The 18754-nt window shown below is 33.2% G+C and overlaps 1 protein-coding gene across 5 annotated transcripts in view; it reads left to right on the forward strand.

The window, feature by feature from the left end:
• Nucleotides 1-18754, forward strand: part of LOC114326427 (glucose transporter type 1) — a 659305-nt gene that overhangs the window by 359292 nt on the left and 281259 nt on the right. For all 5 annotated transcript variants that reach the window (XM_028274797.2, XM_028274796.2, XM_028274795.2 and 2 more), the window contains one exon: nt 12887-13090. In XM_028274797.2, the coding sequence (XP_028130598.1) occupies nt 12887-13090 (204 nt within the window). The remainder of the gene's footprint in view (nt 1-12886; nt 13091-18754) is intronic.

Below are 18754 nucleotides of genomic sequence, written 5' to 3' on the forward strand. Positions count from 1 at the left end.
AAGGACACACATGTTAATTTTGAGGTAGATAATAACAGTAAAAAAACAAAGTCATAAAGTAAAATGGTTTAAAATTAAATATTTACAGATACGCAATAAAAATGCGAAAAATTTGAGATATTTTATACCATGTTTTTTCATAGTGATAGAATATTATTGTTATTGTAAGATTTATAATTTCCAATTAAAATTGTGTAAAGTGTGAGTATATATTTTGTTTAAATATACCATAAAAACTAATTTTCTCCTAGCTATATTGCAAATAACTCAAAGCATACAACTTTTAATAGTTAAACGGGAAAAATAATTAACACGGAGAGTGTAAAATGGTTGTTAGGCGAGTTACAACCTATTTCTCTTAATGCTTATGTTTAATCTCGAGGTTGTATCTCAATCAAACTCAAGATTTTCAATAGCTAATAATATTACAAAGCATACATCTTACAGTAAGTCTTTATTATGTTATAAATATCATATCACATTAGTGTAAAATAGTCTAATCATTTCGCTACAAATTTTTAAAAATTAATGTTTTCGTTTTCTGCCTCTCCTGTTAAATCGCTAAAAATGAGTTACCTTATTCGATGGGGGTGTCGACATAACTAGCTGATTTAAAATTATTAAACTCAATGCAAAAGTGCTCTTATAAGCTTTTTGTCTAGCCCGTACTCCATTTTTTGTATATTGTAAATATACAGAATATAATAAGGATTTTATTAATATGTTGTGGTATGTTCCAAATGAAATGAATTTAAAATGGGTTCCAAATGGCCTTACATAAAATTTTATGTTAGAATTCGTAAATTATTACTATTTATAACTATTCTGTATATTTTTTGTAACAAACAGCACTAGCATTAAGAGTTTATTTGCATTGAGATAAATTTTAGTTTTGCGTACTTTTTTTAAGAGATAACCAAAGAAAGGGCATGCTATAAATGCTTGTTTTAGTTATACCGGTGGTGATATTGACGGAATTAATTGAAATGAATGTAATAAAACGAACTGTAAATATTTTATTTATTTTGGTACAAAAAGGTATTGCGCTTAGGTTTCGGAAAAGGGCCGAACGATTGGTGTGTGAATCGTTCACCAGCTGTGTCGTGACTAAAAAGAAAACCACAACGATAATTTGTTTATGCTTTTTCCCTCTGACCAGATGACAATAAATCATTTAGGTCTGGCGTATACTTTTGCAATTTTAAGAAAACGCCCTTGAATGCATTAGTGTGTTGTTGACACAATTGTCTGATATAGTACTTAATTTATGAAGGTGCAGTTTGTTACACCGCACAAACGAAAAACAGATGGTTTTAAAAACATTCCGTTTTTATTTACATGTGAAGTTTGAATGACTAACGTCGTTTCGATTTTAAGAAATAATAATTAAAAATTAAGAAAAAAATAAAATTAGCAGAAATAGTAATTATAGCGTAATGCTATATAGTGATGAAAATATATTTTTTAAAACACATACATAAAACGAAAGGTATTTTTTCTGCAACTTGCTAATTATATACTTTTCAACTCATCTGGTACAGCTCCTGTACCTATACCTTGTTTAATTTAATATCACCTATAATAATAGAGTCAACCGTTACCAAGAATGTTTAGCTCTATGTAATCAGATCTGTGAAGCCTTTTCCGATTCCTATTTTTCCAATCGGTGTTTAATAATATAACCTGCTTTGATGTTCTTATTTATGCAATTGTGTTAATATAAAACTATGCAGAAAAGCGCTTTTTGAAGAGTGATTGTAGAATTTTGAGAATATTTTTCTTGGCAACCGGTCTAATATGCTTTTGTTATATTTCTTCTCAAATTAAACGGGTAATATATATGGTATTATGTATCTGAAATAAGATATTAATTTTGGTAATAAAATAAAAAAAAATGTTAATTACCGAGTAATAACTCGATAGTGTATTGAATTAAAGGATAGATCTATGTATAAAAAGTACGCAAAGCAATATTGTTAATTAAAGTTTTAACGCAAATAATATTTTATTTTGTATGTAGAGTAAAATATTATCTGTTACCAAATAGTTTAGTTTATACTACGTCCTGCATCATTTTGTTTAATTTGCGTTACCGCATGCAACGTGCAACAAACAAACTATGAATATTATTTGTTATCACTGCAAATGAACATCAAATTTACTTATGAAATACATCCAGAATATTTATTGTACTTTGCATATAGATCTTATTGTCATAATTAATCAATTAAGCAGAGACCTTCATTAAAGAAGTGTAAAAAAAACGTTCTATTTAAGTAATTTGATAAGGAATTAACCTAATAATTTTTTATTATTCTATAGATCAATTTAAAAATAAAAAGAAGGAGAAAAATTTATTAGGTTAATTCCTTATCAAATTACTTAAATGGAACGTTTTTTCTACTTCCTTAAAAAATTGATTTGTGGGTTACAACCTTTTATGTACCTTTAAACCGTCGTTATGTAACTTCTCAACCAGTGGTCAAATTGGAATGGAACGCCATTCCAGTTCGTGAAATCAACGTTCCATTTCGTAAAACGAACTTTTCCTGCCATCCTTCCGGTATACCTATTTGTTCGAATTAAAAAAGGTGCGACAGGGACCAGGTTCATGAGTAAGTGCAATTCGACCACTGTTCGCAACAACGATATACTATGTATTGTAGATTCAATTACTTATAAGACAAAAAAGACATAAAGGTTCCTTTGTTATTTGTTACTAAATTACAGAGCGTCACAATAACGCCCACAGAGAAATATTAACTACAACTATATTCATCAATGGAAATTTCAAACTCCGCTCCTTTGTGCTGGTGGCAAGCATGTCGTCTGCCCTACCAAGGGGTCAAAATAATTCTTCTTCTAAATTTTCATCTAGTTATATGTTTTTGGGAAACAAATTAAAACCTTTTCTAAGTAATCCCTAAGTTAAAGTTGTCCCTTCAGCCCAGCATTTTTAACAAAGTCTGTTATGCAGTTAGATGACAATTCTACGAAGTCGTAGGGCTTAACTCTATAATGCTCAAATGTATGAAGCCTTATGGTATCCAATCCTGGGCAGTTGCGCAGAAAGTGTTTTGCTGTCTCGTCTTGAGTCTGACAAAATCTGCATTTCGCAATTTCTGTCAGTCTGATTTTGTTCATGTACCCCTTGAAGAGATAGTGACCTGTTAGGAGATCTACGATAATTAGTAGATCATTTCTATTTATATCTAGTAGATCTTTGGATCTCCTCTTCAAAGGTTAGTATATAAAAGCCTACGAATATTTTAGACCCATTAAATTTGTTCGTTCCAGTGGTTACGTTTCATCTGTATTTTATGTATGATAATATTATGTATCGAATCTGGTTGTAAATAAATCACAACAGTATTTATGTAATACTGACGACCTTTATTATCACTCAGACGTAAGTGTAACGCTTTACAGAATAATAACCCGGTGCGAATGCCCATTTTGCCATAGCCCGTTGGAACAACTGGCTTCACCATTGAGTCAAGGTCAAGTCAGTAAAGTTGGTTGTCAATACATCACAGTTCCACCTAGTCCTATATTGTTCTTTTAGCTGTGCTTCTTGCTATGCCTATGTGTTCATAGGCTCTTGGCCTATGAATGTTTATTTTGCCCTCCCCTTGGCAAGTAGGTCCGCTTTTTCATTCCCTTCGATACTAGTAGGTCCATGCACCCAAAATAAACTTCCTTCTTCTTCTTCTTCTTCTTCTTCTTTCTAGTATGATCGGTCATGCTAGTAGGCTACTGCCTGTACATTGCCATTAAGTCTTCCCCGGACGATGAGGTTCTTGCTATCGATTTGGTGGTCTACCCTGTGGTCTTTTACCTACTGTCTTTTACTTTTAACGAGTCTGCTGTGCACCATTCTCTTTATATGTTTGTTCCAATATCTTTGTCTCTGTCTGATCCACCTTCCTATGTCCTGTATTCCACAGCTTTGTCTGATGTCTTCACTTCTTATTCTGTCACGTAAAGTTTTGCCTTGTATACTTATTAGTGTTCTCATTTCAACTGTTGTCGTCATTCCATTCTATTTGTATCTGGTCTTGTTTCTGCCGCATAATATATTGTAATAGGTCTTATTGTTTTTTTTTTATATATATTTTGATTTTGCTTTCAGTCTTTAGATATTTGTCCTTTAATTTATATTTTCCATATTTCTTTCAGGTATCCCGAGATTCTAGCTGCTTTCATTGTGTGCTTTTTGACCTCTTTTGAGAGATACCTTGTTATTTTTGCTCCAAGACATTTGAAGTGATTCACCTGTTCCACAGTTTTGGAGTCAATGCCCAATTTGCATATTATCGGTTCTTTGGAAATTACTCGATAGGTCTGACGTCTTTTGAGAGATTTCCATAGCTTGTTATTTTCACTCCAAGATATTTGAAGTGATTCAATTGGTCCACAGTTTTGGAGTCAATTTCCAATTTGCACCTTATCGGTTCTTTGGAAATTACTAGGTAGGACTAGACTGGAAATGCCTAGTAAACTTCCTTTGTTGCTTTTTCCGATTGGAATCAGATTCTCAAGACAGTTTCAAACTAACTTGGGGTCAGTCTTTAATGCCGCTTGTAAATTAGATATACTTTTTACTTTTTATAGATTAGCCCATGCAGTTCCTCGTAATTATAAGTTCCTGCAAACACATCTGCATAGCATAAATTTCCTCCTAGAAGATAGTAGAGTGATTACTTAGACTCTAACTAAGGCTTAGCCTTGATTTCCTTCTGTATGCCCAAGCTCCAAATGTTGTTGTCAGTTTTAGAGCCGTCTGTATCAGCATTAATGTGCCAGTACGAGATTCATTTTAATCCACTCTCTATCTTCTCTTCGTAAAACGAGGACGGTAAAAGGTATTTCGAAATTATAATTATTAGACTGCATTGCAGCTGGGACCATTTTCAACTCTGGGCGATTTTTAATTATGTCTCCAGATTTGTATAGTGGAACCAGCTTATTGGAATAGCCTTGGAAAAGCGGGTTCGACTGTATAGTGAAGTTGTACTTCAGGCGTCTAAATGTTTGGCCATTTATAACTGACAGTATCCATGTGCAAGAGATATTTTCATTTTATGAAACGTCCTTGCGAAAAAGTTTCAATTTTCATAATAAGTTTACCAAAATATTTTATGGGTCTACTACCTACTCATTAATTAGGTAGGTAGGTACTACTCATTATGTACGGTACATGAAAATGTTTTTATACCTACATAGACAATACACTAACCCCCTCTGTGGCTCAGTGGTAAGAGCGCCTATCTTTGGATCGAAAGGTCCGAATGGTTGTGAGTTCGAATCTCACCAGGGTCAGAAATTTTTCGTTTATTATAAATTAATAAATGAGAATAGTTTCTGCCCTTGTGAAATCGGTACTCACCGGAGGGACCGCAGAGGTTCGGATACAATTAGCGTCTCTTTGCAAAGACAATGACGTCGACTTTGTAAAGTAACAAGACACTTACTCAACACACACAATACACATGACACTAGGTACCTAACTGCAAAAATTTACCGTAACTAATATGCCAATGGCCATTAGTTGTCGAGGCATTAGCTAAATAAAAAAAACGTTCATACACTCACATAAACATTATTTTTGCTTTTTTGCCCTTCTTTTTTTTAACTCTCGACTTTCCCGACGTGGCGGAGGAGAAAAAAACATTTAGTGGCTATTACATTACCCTTGATACCCCTGCATGATAAAACAAAAATACAATTGATTGCTTGTTACACAAATTACCTTATAGAGTATTGTGAGTTGCATACTTCGACTCACCTCTAGGTAAATGAAAATGTGTAGAGAACAATCAATAAAATTAAATTAAAATAAAAGATTGGTATTAGAAAAAAATATTTCTTTGGGTAAATTCTTGAAAATTTTTTAATCTTATCTTTTTGATCCAGATAAAAAAAGTAGTGCTAATTTTCTTTTAAATACCGTCTCCTCTGATTAATTATACAGGGTGTCCCCGAAAATAGTGCGTTCCTTTAAGGTATGGATATAATACACAATGTAGAACAAAAAAGTCCTATAACATTTTTTTCTAAAGTTCACCGTTTCCAAAAAAAATTACATTGTTCGCTATATAAGCGAACTTTTATTTTCATAAAATTAACTAATTTGGCATCACTGTACAAGATCTGTTTGTGATTTAGTTTATTGACACCGCAAATATAGGTCAGACAGGTACATACACCTGCAAAATAATTGTACCACCCCATGTTTGAAAATCCAACAAAACAAGAATTTGTTTGTTTAGGATGAAGAGAGGGTTTAATGTAAATACTTATGGCTAAAATGCTGCAACTATTTTTGAATTGTGATTGTCTATGTTTAGATTTCTGTATAAATAGTTGTCAGATTTCAATTTGCATACCAAAATGTATTTTGGCTTTTTAGCCAAACGGTTGCATTTAGAAACAAATGTTATAAGACTATTTTGCTCTACATGGTGCCTTCTACCTATACTTTAAGGAACGCACTATTTTCGGGGACACCCTGTATAAATAGGTATATTGTTCCATATTATATCTAATGGTAGGGGAGCCCAAGCGGGGATAATTTGCAGTTACTCGAGCGTGTAAGATTATCATATGGGAGAAACCTGGTACCCTGCAGATGTATCTCTATCATATATGGGCTCTTAACACAGGGAAGTTTGTTAAGGGGGGACCGACAAAAAATTTATTGTTAAAAATACTCGAAATTGTCAGATTAAGATAAGGTAAGTTAAGTACATGCAAAAGGGCGTATATTTCAAAAATCTGACGATTTGAGCGGGGCGTAAGGAAATGGGTGAGTCAAAACTTTCACAAAAAATGCAAATATTTCGCGAAATTAACATCACATCGAAAAACTAAAAAATACGTCTTTAATATTTTTCAAAAATCTATCGAACGGTACTAAACATGACCCCCCATGGAGAGAGGTAAATTTAAAATTTTAAATACAAACCCCGCGATATTTCGCAAACTGAACATCAGATCGAAAAACTGCAAAATACAATTAATGTAGTGTTTTTGAAAAATCTATCAAACGGTATCAATCGCGACCCCCCACGGAGGTGGGGTGGGAGGTTACTTTAAAATCTTAAATAGGACCTCCAAATTTTTATTGCAGATTTGGATTCTTTACGTAAAAATAAGCAACTTTTATTGGAGATATTTTTTCGAATTATGGATAGATGGCGCTATAAGCGGAAAAAAAGATTGTTGGAAAAGGAAAATTAAATTAAAAAATGGAAAGTCCCCACTAAAATGGAAAATTTTACTTAAGTTTTAGGACCTAATAATCACAACCCAATAGGTCCCCATAACGCTCGAGTGACTGCAAATTTAGCATACTTTGCTCCCCCACCATAAAATTAACCAAATATACCTCGTTTCTAATTCACCGGGAATTCTTAAATTTTACATGGTGCAAATAGATAAAATATAAATATAGTTTACCAATATAGTCATAATATTACAAAATATTTAAAATAGGTGTGTTTAAAATAATGCCAATGTAAAAGATTACCAAGCAAACTAGGCCACTGTAATAACACAGTGTGTAAAAGAAGGTGTGTGTTATTTGTGCAGATTTGATTTTAACGATTAGATACAAAAGTAAAGATTAACACGAGTTATGTATTATTTATCACAGAACGTTCAGTAATGTATTGTATAGGATATACCTACCATAATTTAAACAATAACATAGACGAAATAAGGAATTCACTAAAGAAAATGATACGAACTAAAGCCTTCGGAGCAGATGATATCGTTATATACCTAAGCCGCAAAGATTGAGAAAACAGACTTTTTAAGAATATGAAAGGAATGCACCAAAGTGGAACACCTACAGGATGATACATATACAATAATGCCATCATGATCGGAAGACTACACAAAGATACAAAATGTATAAAATTTAAAAGAAGAATTAGACAAGGAGATATGTTATCTCCCAAAATCTTTACGCCAGTTTTCGAGCATGCTTTCAGATAATTGATTTAACACCTACATTCGCGGACGACATATTTCTGATAATAGACAAGAGATTGGAACTATGGTTAGTCATTTATCCACCTCGCGGGCGCCACAGATGTCATGGGGCTGGGGCACATAGCTTGGCTGAAGTGGAGCTGATCAGAATGAATGACAGGCGTTCTTAAAGTTCCTTCTCCTGTAGTAGGTTGGCTATCATCACAGCTACCTGTACCTCATTGGCGGCTGCTCTGAAAAGATCTACTAAGCTGCAACTATACTACTCTCTTAAGTTTCTCAGCCAAAAAATTCTTCTTCTACCTAGGGATTTTGACCATTAATTTTACCCTGAATTATGAGCCTCAATATCTTATATTTCGCACCTTGGGTAATGTGGCCCAAATATTCCAGATTTCTTGTTTTGATGTTTTTTATCACCTCGCAATCCTTTTGAAGCCTTCTTAACACTTTTGCATTTGTAACTCGTTGGATCCATGGTATTTTCAAAATCCTTCTATAGCACCACATTTCAAATGCTTTCAACTTCTTTAAATCGTCTACTTTTAATGTCCAGCTTTCCATTCCATACAACAAAGTAGAGAACACGTTTCATCTTGGCTCTTATGGCTCTTATCCTCAGCTCCAAAGGAAGGTCTCGCTTAACAAACCTTTTTTTTTTATTTTTATAAATGCGTTTCTTGCAATTTCAGTGCGTGTCCTGATTACTCTACCTTGGTCATATTTTTAATTTACCCAGGTTCCCAGGTATTTGTAGTTATTTACTTTTTCTACCTGTTTTCCCTCGATATCTAGCCTTTCTAATGTACAATCCGATAAGCCGGAGGTGGCGCGTAATCTTGAGCGAAAATACACAGCGACAAATGCAGAATACGAGAAGGTCAGCCGCCAGTTCTCGCTTGTCGCATTGTATGTTGCTTAAAAACAATCATGTACTTGGTTTTGTTAACGTTCATTTGTGGTCCATATTTTATACTAACTTGATATAATCTATTTACTAACCGTTCCTGTGCTTCTGGACTGTCTGCAAAAATAGCGGTGTCGTCTGCGAATCTTATGTTGTTCAAGATTTTTTCGTTTATTGATACGCCCTGTTCTTCCTCTGATATTGCTTCCTTAGGAAGGACAGACGATGTCAAAAGGATATCTAGGTATGGTCTGCAAGAAGTTCATTACTAACGGAACTAAAAGAAATTATGGAAAGTCTATGTTCAACTTTGGACGCATAAGGATATATTATGCTGAAGTCGTATTGGATAAATATCGGAATAAAGACATACATAAATTTATTGTATTGAGAGGATATCTGATGGAATATATGTGATAGATATTGGCCAAAAAGAGTCTCCTGTGTCCATATAAAACCAATGTCAAATGTGGCAAATTTGTCTATTATACATTTTACATGATTCCAAATCCATTTCACTGATTCTAGAATTTTAGAACCCTCTTCAATACAATAAGTAATACTCTAAGTGTTAGTAGTAAGTGTTAGTAAGTAGTAAGCAATACTAAAGTAAGTGTTAGTACACCTGTGGATCAGGTTCATGAATAATTGTATGTGAGTCCTGAAAGTCCTGATTCATTATCATTAGTCTTCGATCAGGCAATGGGAAAATATAAAGAAGACATTGAACGTACCTACTTGCTGTTTGTTAAAAAATTGGAATAAATCGGTTATCAACTTCAAATTTTATAGAGGTAGTGTAGGAAACAAAGGTTGAACCTTGCAAAATGGACACAAGTCCGGTTTTATTTTTTTTCTGGTATATCAAGCGGTGCTTATTATAAGACTTACTTTTTCTGAAAAAATTTCGCCCCGGAACTCTCCTTTTCACCCCTTTAAAAGGGGTAATTTGTGGTTTTTGCGGAACGTAGCCCTTTCTGTACCTTCTACAAAAAAATTATTTTATAGAAATATGAAGAGGACTATATTTTCTACGATTTATTTCCGACAGCATCTGTCTATCATCCACTGTTTAGCGGGGGTTGTGCCCCAAAGTTGACAAGTTTTTAAAAAAGATGTTTTTAAAAAATATATATTTTTCCCTAACTGTAACGGAAATTAAGAAGAAATCCTGCGGCAATTATTCACAAATAAGTGACTGATTTTTTGTTATAGGTTTCACTTAAGAGTAATTGCCCTATTTTTAATTACAGGGTGTTACATTTTAAAAAACCCCTTTTTATACCATCTGAACCGTTTATGCTAGAGTAAAAAGACTTTCAGAGATTACCCATGTACTAGTGCTATTTACAAATTTGTACAATGCACCCCCAGTTTTTTCCCGGAACCACCCCAAAAAAAGAAGAATTAATAAATAAAGTGATTTTCTTGGAATCCTTCACACACAATGCCCTTTATTAATATACTTTATATATCATTTTGTGCACGTTATTATTACCCATGCATGGACACCAAAAGCAATTTCCTAGTGTAACCCCTGTAGCCAAAAAAAAAAAATAAATAAAATGGGGGGTTGAATTTTTTTTTTATTTTTTGCTTTTTGATCCATATGCGCATATCATTCATCAATAGTGCTTTTCAAAAATATATATGGTTATTGCAACATCCCTGCGGAAACCACCCTTATCCTTGAAAATATACTGCAGAAAATACCCCTATCTCTTGGCGAGGATGTTTTTACGGTTTTCTCATTACCTATGCATTATTTTTAAACAAAACTTATACAAAGTTAAAGACCACTATTTACTCTAAAAATTAGGTCCTATTCATTTTTTCGTATAAGCAACCGTTACGGCACAGTGGCGCCGTAAACCTCATATATGCTTTGGCGGGCTCCAGTTTTTGTTTTTTTTTTCGTCATCTGTTCGCATTATTGATAAAGTACTTATGTAAAATAAAACAACACAGTGTAACCTATAAATTATGACCTATGCACATTTTACAATCTTTGCGCCCCAAAGACACAGTGGTGGCCCAAAATCAATTTTTGCATATTTCTGCCACCTACACGCATTTTATTGCAATAATGCTACCTTAATAGCACAATAGTTACCCTTAAGTGGTCGATAAGCAGTGGCGGATCCAGGGAGAGGTGATGGGGTGATCACCTCGACCCCCCTCTCAAACCAAGTGATATTATATTCAAAGATTATAAAAATATTCATTTATTTTTATAGAAATACTTAAATTATTATTTTTATAAGAATGGCGTACTTTTTATGTTTTAGCGACGGTGGAGGATCCAGCATCGTTAAGAGGGGGGTGCCAATTGGCTAAATTTCTATAAAAATAAAAGAATATTGTTATAATCTTTGAATATAATATCACTTGGTTTGAGAGGGGGGAGGTGATCACCCCCATCACCACTCCCTGGATCCGACACTGCTTAGCGACCCATTAAGGGTAAATATCGTGCTATTAATGTAGCATTAATGCAATAAAATGCGTGTAGGTGGCGAAAATATGCAAAAATTGATTTTGGGCCACCACTATGGCTTTGGGGCGCAAAGATTGTAAAATGTGCATAAGTTATAATTTGTAGGTTACACTGTGTTGTTTTATTTTACATAAGTACTTTATCAATAAAACGAACAGATGACGAAAAAAAACGGTTGCTTATACGAAAAAAATGAATAGGACCTAATTTTTAGAGTAAATAGTGGTCTTCAACCATGTATAAGTTTTGTTTAAATATAATGCATAGGTAATGAGAAAATCGTAAAAACATGCTCGCCAAGGGATAGGGGTAGTTTCTGCAGTATATTTTTAAGGATAGAGGTGGTTTCCGCAGAGATGTTGCAATAACCATATATATTTTTGAAAAGCACTATTGATGAAGCATATGCCCGTATGGATCAAAGAGCAAAAAACAAAAATAAATTTTCAACCCCCCATTTTATTTATTTTTTTTACAGGGGGTTCACTAGGAAATCGCTTTTGGTGTCCATGCATGGGTAATAATAACGTGCACAAAATGATATATGAAGCATAATAATAAAGGGCATTGTGTGTGAAGGATTCCAAGAAAACTACTTTATTTATTAATTCTTCTTTTTTTTTGGGTGGTTCTGGGTAAAAAATGGGAGTGCATTATACAAATTTAAAAATAGCACCAATACATGGGCAATTGCTGAAAGTCTTTTTACTCTAGCATAAACGGTTCAGATGGTATAAAAAGGGGTTTTTTAGAATGTAACACCCTGTAATTAAAAAAAGGGCAATTACCCTTAAGTGAAACCTATACCAAAAAATCAATAAATTATTTGTAAATAATTGCCGCAGGATATATTCTTCATTTCCGTTAGAGTTAGGGAAAAATATATATTTTTTAAAAACATCTTTTTTAAAAACTTGTGAACTTTGGGGCACCACCCCCGCTAAACGGTGGATGATAGACAGATGCTGTTGGAAATAAATCGTAGAAAATATAGTGCTCTTCATATTTCTATAAAAGAAATTTTTTGTAAAAGGTACAGGAAGGGCTACGTTCCGCAAAAACCACAAATTACTCCCTTTAAAGGGGTGAAAAGGGAGGTTCCGGGGCGAAATTTTTTCAGAAAAAGTTAGTGTTATAATAAGCACCCCGTGATATACCAGAAAAAAAATAAAACCGGACTTGTGTTCATTTTGCAAGGTTCAACCGTTGTTTCCTACACTAAGGTGTAAATCTAAATGATTAATACTGTACACGTATAATTTTTTGTTTGTTACAAAAAAAAATCGCATTTAACTGGTTTACAGAATTTAGCCAAAATGAAATAAAATAATAATAGATAAGTTTCTTAATACCAATTATATTTTAAACCAGTAGATTTAATACCCCATATTTTAAGTTTGGCTTAATCACGTTGTCTCCTCCCCGCGTACCGGGAAAGAACAACGTTACTACCGCCCTGATAGGAGTTTTTTGGCTATGTGCAGGAGATGATCGATTGGATGTCGTACCTCTCAGTAGTATCAACCCTCTTCTTCGTCAAATTTTTCGCGGTTGGGCCCGGAAGTATACCCTGGATGATCACTGCCGAACTGTTCTCGCAAGGGCCTAGACCTGCCGCCATGTCAATTGCCGTGCTAGTCAACTGGACTTCAAATTTCGTGGTGGGTCTCGGATTTCCTTCATTGAGGGTAAGTACTTCTTTTTTATTTTAATTATAAGCTTGTTCAATTAAAATATATCTTTGGTCAGGTTAGCCATGGAAATAAAATTGTAATCACTCAACTGGTATTCTGAAATTAGTTATGTTTGTACATCTCACACTGATCAGTTGCTATCATTTGTATTTGACTACTATTTTAAATATACGCTGGGAGCTCGTACGTAGAGGGGATATTTATAAATTCGCGAGCGCCAGTAGTGACAAGTCTGTAAACGTTTACTGGAAATTTGACATTAATGTCAAAGTGATTAATTTAAAATTAAAATTAAAAACATTAATTATAAAAAAATATTAGTTGGTCAAACCTGTGGTATACATTTTTACCTTAAATATACCTACTTACGTTTTAAATACTGAATTAACGTTTTTTTTAATGTTCCGTAATATGTAATTATAAATTAATCTATTAATCTTAGCGCCATCTATATGATAATTGTGAAAGTATCCGAAGTAAGAAATTAATATTTCATCAATAGAACGTCAAAATGATTAGCAAAATCTTAAAAAAATCTATTAGGGCCGGTATTTCAATAGCTACTTAAGCTTTTGCTTAGCTAAGCCTGTGTCAAAAGTTAAGGAGAAGCTTAAGCCGGGTGTCGTATTTCCATCATTTCCTTAACTAAACTGATGCTCAATTGTAAAGTTAATTGGTTTGGTACCCCTGAATAGGTCAAAATGCCAGAACTAACTATTCTGAGGTAAAAACCACTACTGTTGACGTTTAATTTTATAATTGTCATCTGTATCAATGTCAGTTACTTAATTTTGTGTACCGGGTGTCCCAATAAGAATGGCTCTCGGCCATATCTCAGGAACCGTTTATAGTAGAGCTTTGAAATAAAAAATTTTATAACAAAAATTGCCTCAGGAAAAGCCTGGAAATTATTTTCATAATCGTGGGTCCACCGCTAGAGGGCGTAATTAAATATCAAAAATAAAAAAATCTAAATTTTACAAAATTTTCCCAATGAAGGGGCACTGGAAATCCGATTATTGTATTCTTCATCAAATTATGCGCATATTTGATTTAACAAGTTTAACCCTACCTTTGCAAATAAGAGGTGGGGGTGAGTGGGAACCTTGTTATGAAAAAATGGCTGTAAGTCCGGTTCTGCTAAATCAAATTTTGAAAACTGGGCCTTGTTGAAGACAGATCTTTTTCTTCAATGTAAGCGTGATAATTTTGAACCATCCTAATAAGTAATAAGCCAGCTGGGAGGCGTTATTTAATTTTTTTCAGAAATCTAGTTTTCTTTGGAAAATATTAAATACAAGTATGCATTTTTAATCATACTTTATAAAATTAGATTAAATTAGCAATAGAATAGCGAAAACCGCATGTCGATACCTTTTTTCTATCTCAAGATATCTCGAGAAACGTGTAAATTTTATAAATAACTGTTACTATTACCGGTAAACTAAGTTAATGAAAAGTAGTGTGCTGTGGAAAAAAACAAAATAACATTTTCCAGATGTCAACGTATAAAAATATAATTAATTAAAAAAACAATATAAAGAGAAACAATACTATTAAAATTAAACATAACACAGAACAAAAAGAACTACTTAGTGACGACCTAAATATTCAAATTGTTGACCATCATACACTACTCTAGAATACATTATCCAGAGAATACTAAACGCCATTCAAAGCATATCGAGGGCAGAAATTGAGACTGCTGTTCAATCTACTCTTGAAAGAGTATAATAAAGGTTTTTATTGAAAATAAGTTCATAATACAATCAGATAATACAGCTCGGTACGGTACTTATAGGTTATTTGCTTGGGTTGCAAATTGAACGAAAATAAATAAACTAACTTTTGCGTCCAAAAATGAAAATATGCCTCATGTGGGGTTATAGAACTTACAACGGGGAAAGACTATTGGCCTTGTGAAGCAAATAATAAATTGAGAGTACATCTTTCTCTAAAATAATAACATTCTTTTCCAACAGAACATTTCATTGGCGTCTACCTTTCTTCTTTCGCGCTTGTCTTAGAGTCCCAGATGCACATCCTTGTTCAGTATTGAGAGTATTAAGCAGTCGATCAACTGTATTTTTAAAGTACATACATGAAATTTGGGGATCTTTTCATTTATCGGCCATCTTTCCTACGGCGCTTGTTGCTAGATCACATCTACGTTTTATTTCTTCCTGTAGTGACACTGTCTTTCTGTTTTTGTGATCAAGAATCCCAGATATCAGTAATTATGTGTAGATGATTGTTATGTGTCTATCCGGGATACGGACGTTTCGCCCCCGCCGTTTCGCCCCCGACCGTTTCGCCCCCGCCGTTTCGTCCCCAGCCGTTTCGCCCCCGAACCGTTTCGCCCCCGAACCGTTTCGCCCCCGGGATTTTACCTAACATTTTTAACTAGTTGCATTGAGTTATAAATACAATGTTAGTAATACATTTACCTATTGATCATTTTTTGTTCTTAGCTTAGGTCAGGTTAGGTTAGGTCCGTAAATTATAAGTAAGGCAAAATGAGTTTTCTGAGAACAAAATCCTTTGTGTAAGAAAATATGTAAAATTATTTCTGAGAACAATTATGTATTAATCCTGTCTATCTACTATAAATATGTGTAACAAAGCACTTCTAAGAAAAACAAACAAAAAATGAGCAATAGGTAAATGTATTATTAACATTGTATTTATAACTCAAACTAGTTAAAAATGTTAGGTAAAATCCCGGGGGCGAAACAGTTCGGGGGCGAAACGGTCGGGGGCGAAACGGCGGGGGCGAAACGCCCGTAAACCAGTTTATCCACTATCGTGATCTTTGTCTTTGATATGTTTAACTGTAGAACAAACATTTGACATTCGTTTTAATCAGTGGTATGAAATTAACTAACTCTTCTAACTCTGCCATCTGCAAACCGTAGGTTGTTTATTTTTCGGCTATTTATTGAGATGTCCTTTTTCTATCCTACAAGCGCTCTTCTCATAATATTTATGATCATCATGTTAAATAATTGTGGAAACAGAAGAAAACTAACACAGAAGTATTGCGAGAAATGGGCAAAGAATACGAAATAATAAACACAATAAAAATTAGAAAGTTACAATAACTGGGACACAATAAAAGTAAGTAGTCCAGAAAGCCACTGCGCATCCGCTAGGAAAAATATTCTAATTCGGATTTTTTGCACAATCTTATTCAAAAAGGACCCCTTTTAACAAATTTGCATGTTGCCAGGACCAAAAGTTGGTCAAAAATTTTTTAAACGTTTTTTTTTTGTTTTTTTCCTAAAATTATTTTTTTGCATGGAACAAATTTTTTTTAGGTTTTGTGGATCATTCCAAACAGAAAAGGTCTTTAGTGACTTTTCTCTAAAGTTGATAGTTTTTGACGTATAAGCGATTAAAAATTGAAAAATTGCGAAATCGGCCATTTTTAACCCTCAAAAACTATGTGAAAAACTGAAAATTTGAATGTTGCCAAGGTAGGTAGATATTCTTTAAACATCGATTGATGAAATTCCGAAGAGTTTTTTGCAATACAATATCAAAAACCCCTTTGTTTTTTAATTGCCAATCAAACGTGCGCGACACTATTTTCCGTATTAAATATAAATGAATAAATTCGTTATTTCGTAAACCGGTGACTTTAAGGAAAAATCCCAAAACAGGTCGGTTTTTATTTTTAAGTTATGATATTGTGGCATATATAGTATACTAGTGACGTCATCCATCTCGGCGTGATGACGTAATCGATGATTTTTTTAAATGAGAATACGGGTCGTGTGTTGGCTCATTTGAAAGGTTCTTCAATTCTTTATTCAGTAATATAAACATGTGCATAATTATTTATACAGGGTGTCCAAAATGTTTTTATTAAATTAAATCATTTGGCAAATTAACAATAAAATTAAATTATTGGACACCCTGTATAAATAATTATGTAAATGTTTATATTACTGAATAGAGAATTGAAGAACCTTTCAAATGAGCTAGCACACGACCCCTATTCTCATTTAAAAAAATCATCGATTACGTCATCACGCCCAGATGGATGACGTCACTAGTATACCATATATGTCACAATATCATAACTTAAAAATAAAAATCGACTTGTTTTGGGATTTTCCCTTAAAGTAGCCGGTTTACGAAATAACGAATTTATTCCTTTCATTTGCACCATACTGCATACACATGCAACGGTGGAAAGTAGTGTCGCGTACGCTTGATTAACAATTAAGAAACAAAGGAGTTTTGAATATTGTATTGCAAAAAACTCTTCGGGATTTCATCAATCGATGTTTAAAGAATATCTACCTACCTTGGCAACATTCAAATTTTCAGTTTTTCACATAGTTTTTGAGGGTTAAAAATGGCCGATTTCGCAATTTTTCAATTTTTAATCGCTGATATGTCAAAAACTATCAATTTTAGAGAAAAGTCACTAAAGACCTTTTCTGTTTGGAATGATTCAAAAAACCTAAAAAAATTTTGTTCCATGCAAAAAAAAATAATTTTAGGAAAAAAAACAAAAAAAAAACGTTTAAAAAATTTTTGACCAACATTTGGTCCTGGTAACATGCAAATTTGTTAAAAGGGGTCCTTTTTGAGTAAGATTGTGCAAAAAATCCGAATTAGAATATTTTTCCTAGCGGATGCGCAGTGGCTTTCTGGACTAAAGTATTTTATCGAAAAAATATTCTTTCTAAAAATATGAAAAAGTGAAAATAATGGTGTATGCATGAAGTCTGTTGACCCAGTATAAGTAGAGTTGTAGCTAGTGAGAAGTAGGTTCTTCTGCGACAAATTTCAAATCGAATATTTTAACGTGAAATAACCAAAAAACTGAGCACTTTTCGGGGAAAACGCATTACAACTTTGTTAAAGTGTTTGAAAATAGGTTTATTTTTGTTATTTTTTTTAACTTCTTGAAAGTAAGTGAGTTACGCACAAAATATTGTTGGCCCTGTCATTTTTTGGTAAAAAATCGCGAGAATCACCCGCTAGTTAGCATTCCAAATAAAATTAATCGTTACCGCTTCACAAATTGCTTTGCTTTTGTATTCTTTATATAATTTGTAAGTTCCATCGGTTCAAACTGCTTCTTTTTGAAAAGGCTGTAAGATTGAAAAGCTTAAAATGGCTTTTTAGAGCTTGAACTAAGAGTTTATTCCAATTTTTGAACAGCCATAGCATAACCAATTTTTGTCTACCAGAAAAACAAAAAATTTCAAAATATTCAGAAAGGCAAAACGTACATTTTATTACTCCTTGAGATTTTTGGTAGTACTAATAAATTTAAGTTAATTTGAAAGAAAAATTTAATTGTTTTCAAAATGAAAATAAAATATTTTACAACCAAATATTTTCAAAAAGGAGCACTTTGAACTAATTAAACTTATAGATCACATAAAGAATACAAAAGCAAAGTAGTTAGGCGGTAACGATTAATTTTATTTGGGATGTTAATCGGGGGGTGATTTTTACGATTCTTTTACCAAAATATAAAAGGGACCAACAATATTTTGAGCGTAACTCACCTTTAATGTTAGAAGTTTTTTTAAAAAACAAAAAACCTTTTTTAAACACTTTAAAAAAGTTGAAATGGGTTTTCCCCGAAAAGTGCTCCGTATTTTGGTTATTTCCCGTTGAAATATTCAATTTGGA

This window comes from Diabrotica virgifera, chromosome 1 (assembly GCF_917563875.1).
Source record: "Diabrotica virgifera virgifera chromosome 1, PGI_DIABVI_V3a".
In the NCBI taxonomy this organism is placed as follows: domain Eukaryota; kingdom Metazoa; phylum Arthropoda; class Insecta; order Coleoptera; family Chrysomelidae; genus Diabrotica; species Diabrotica virgifera.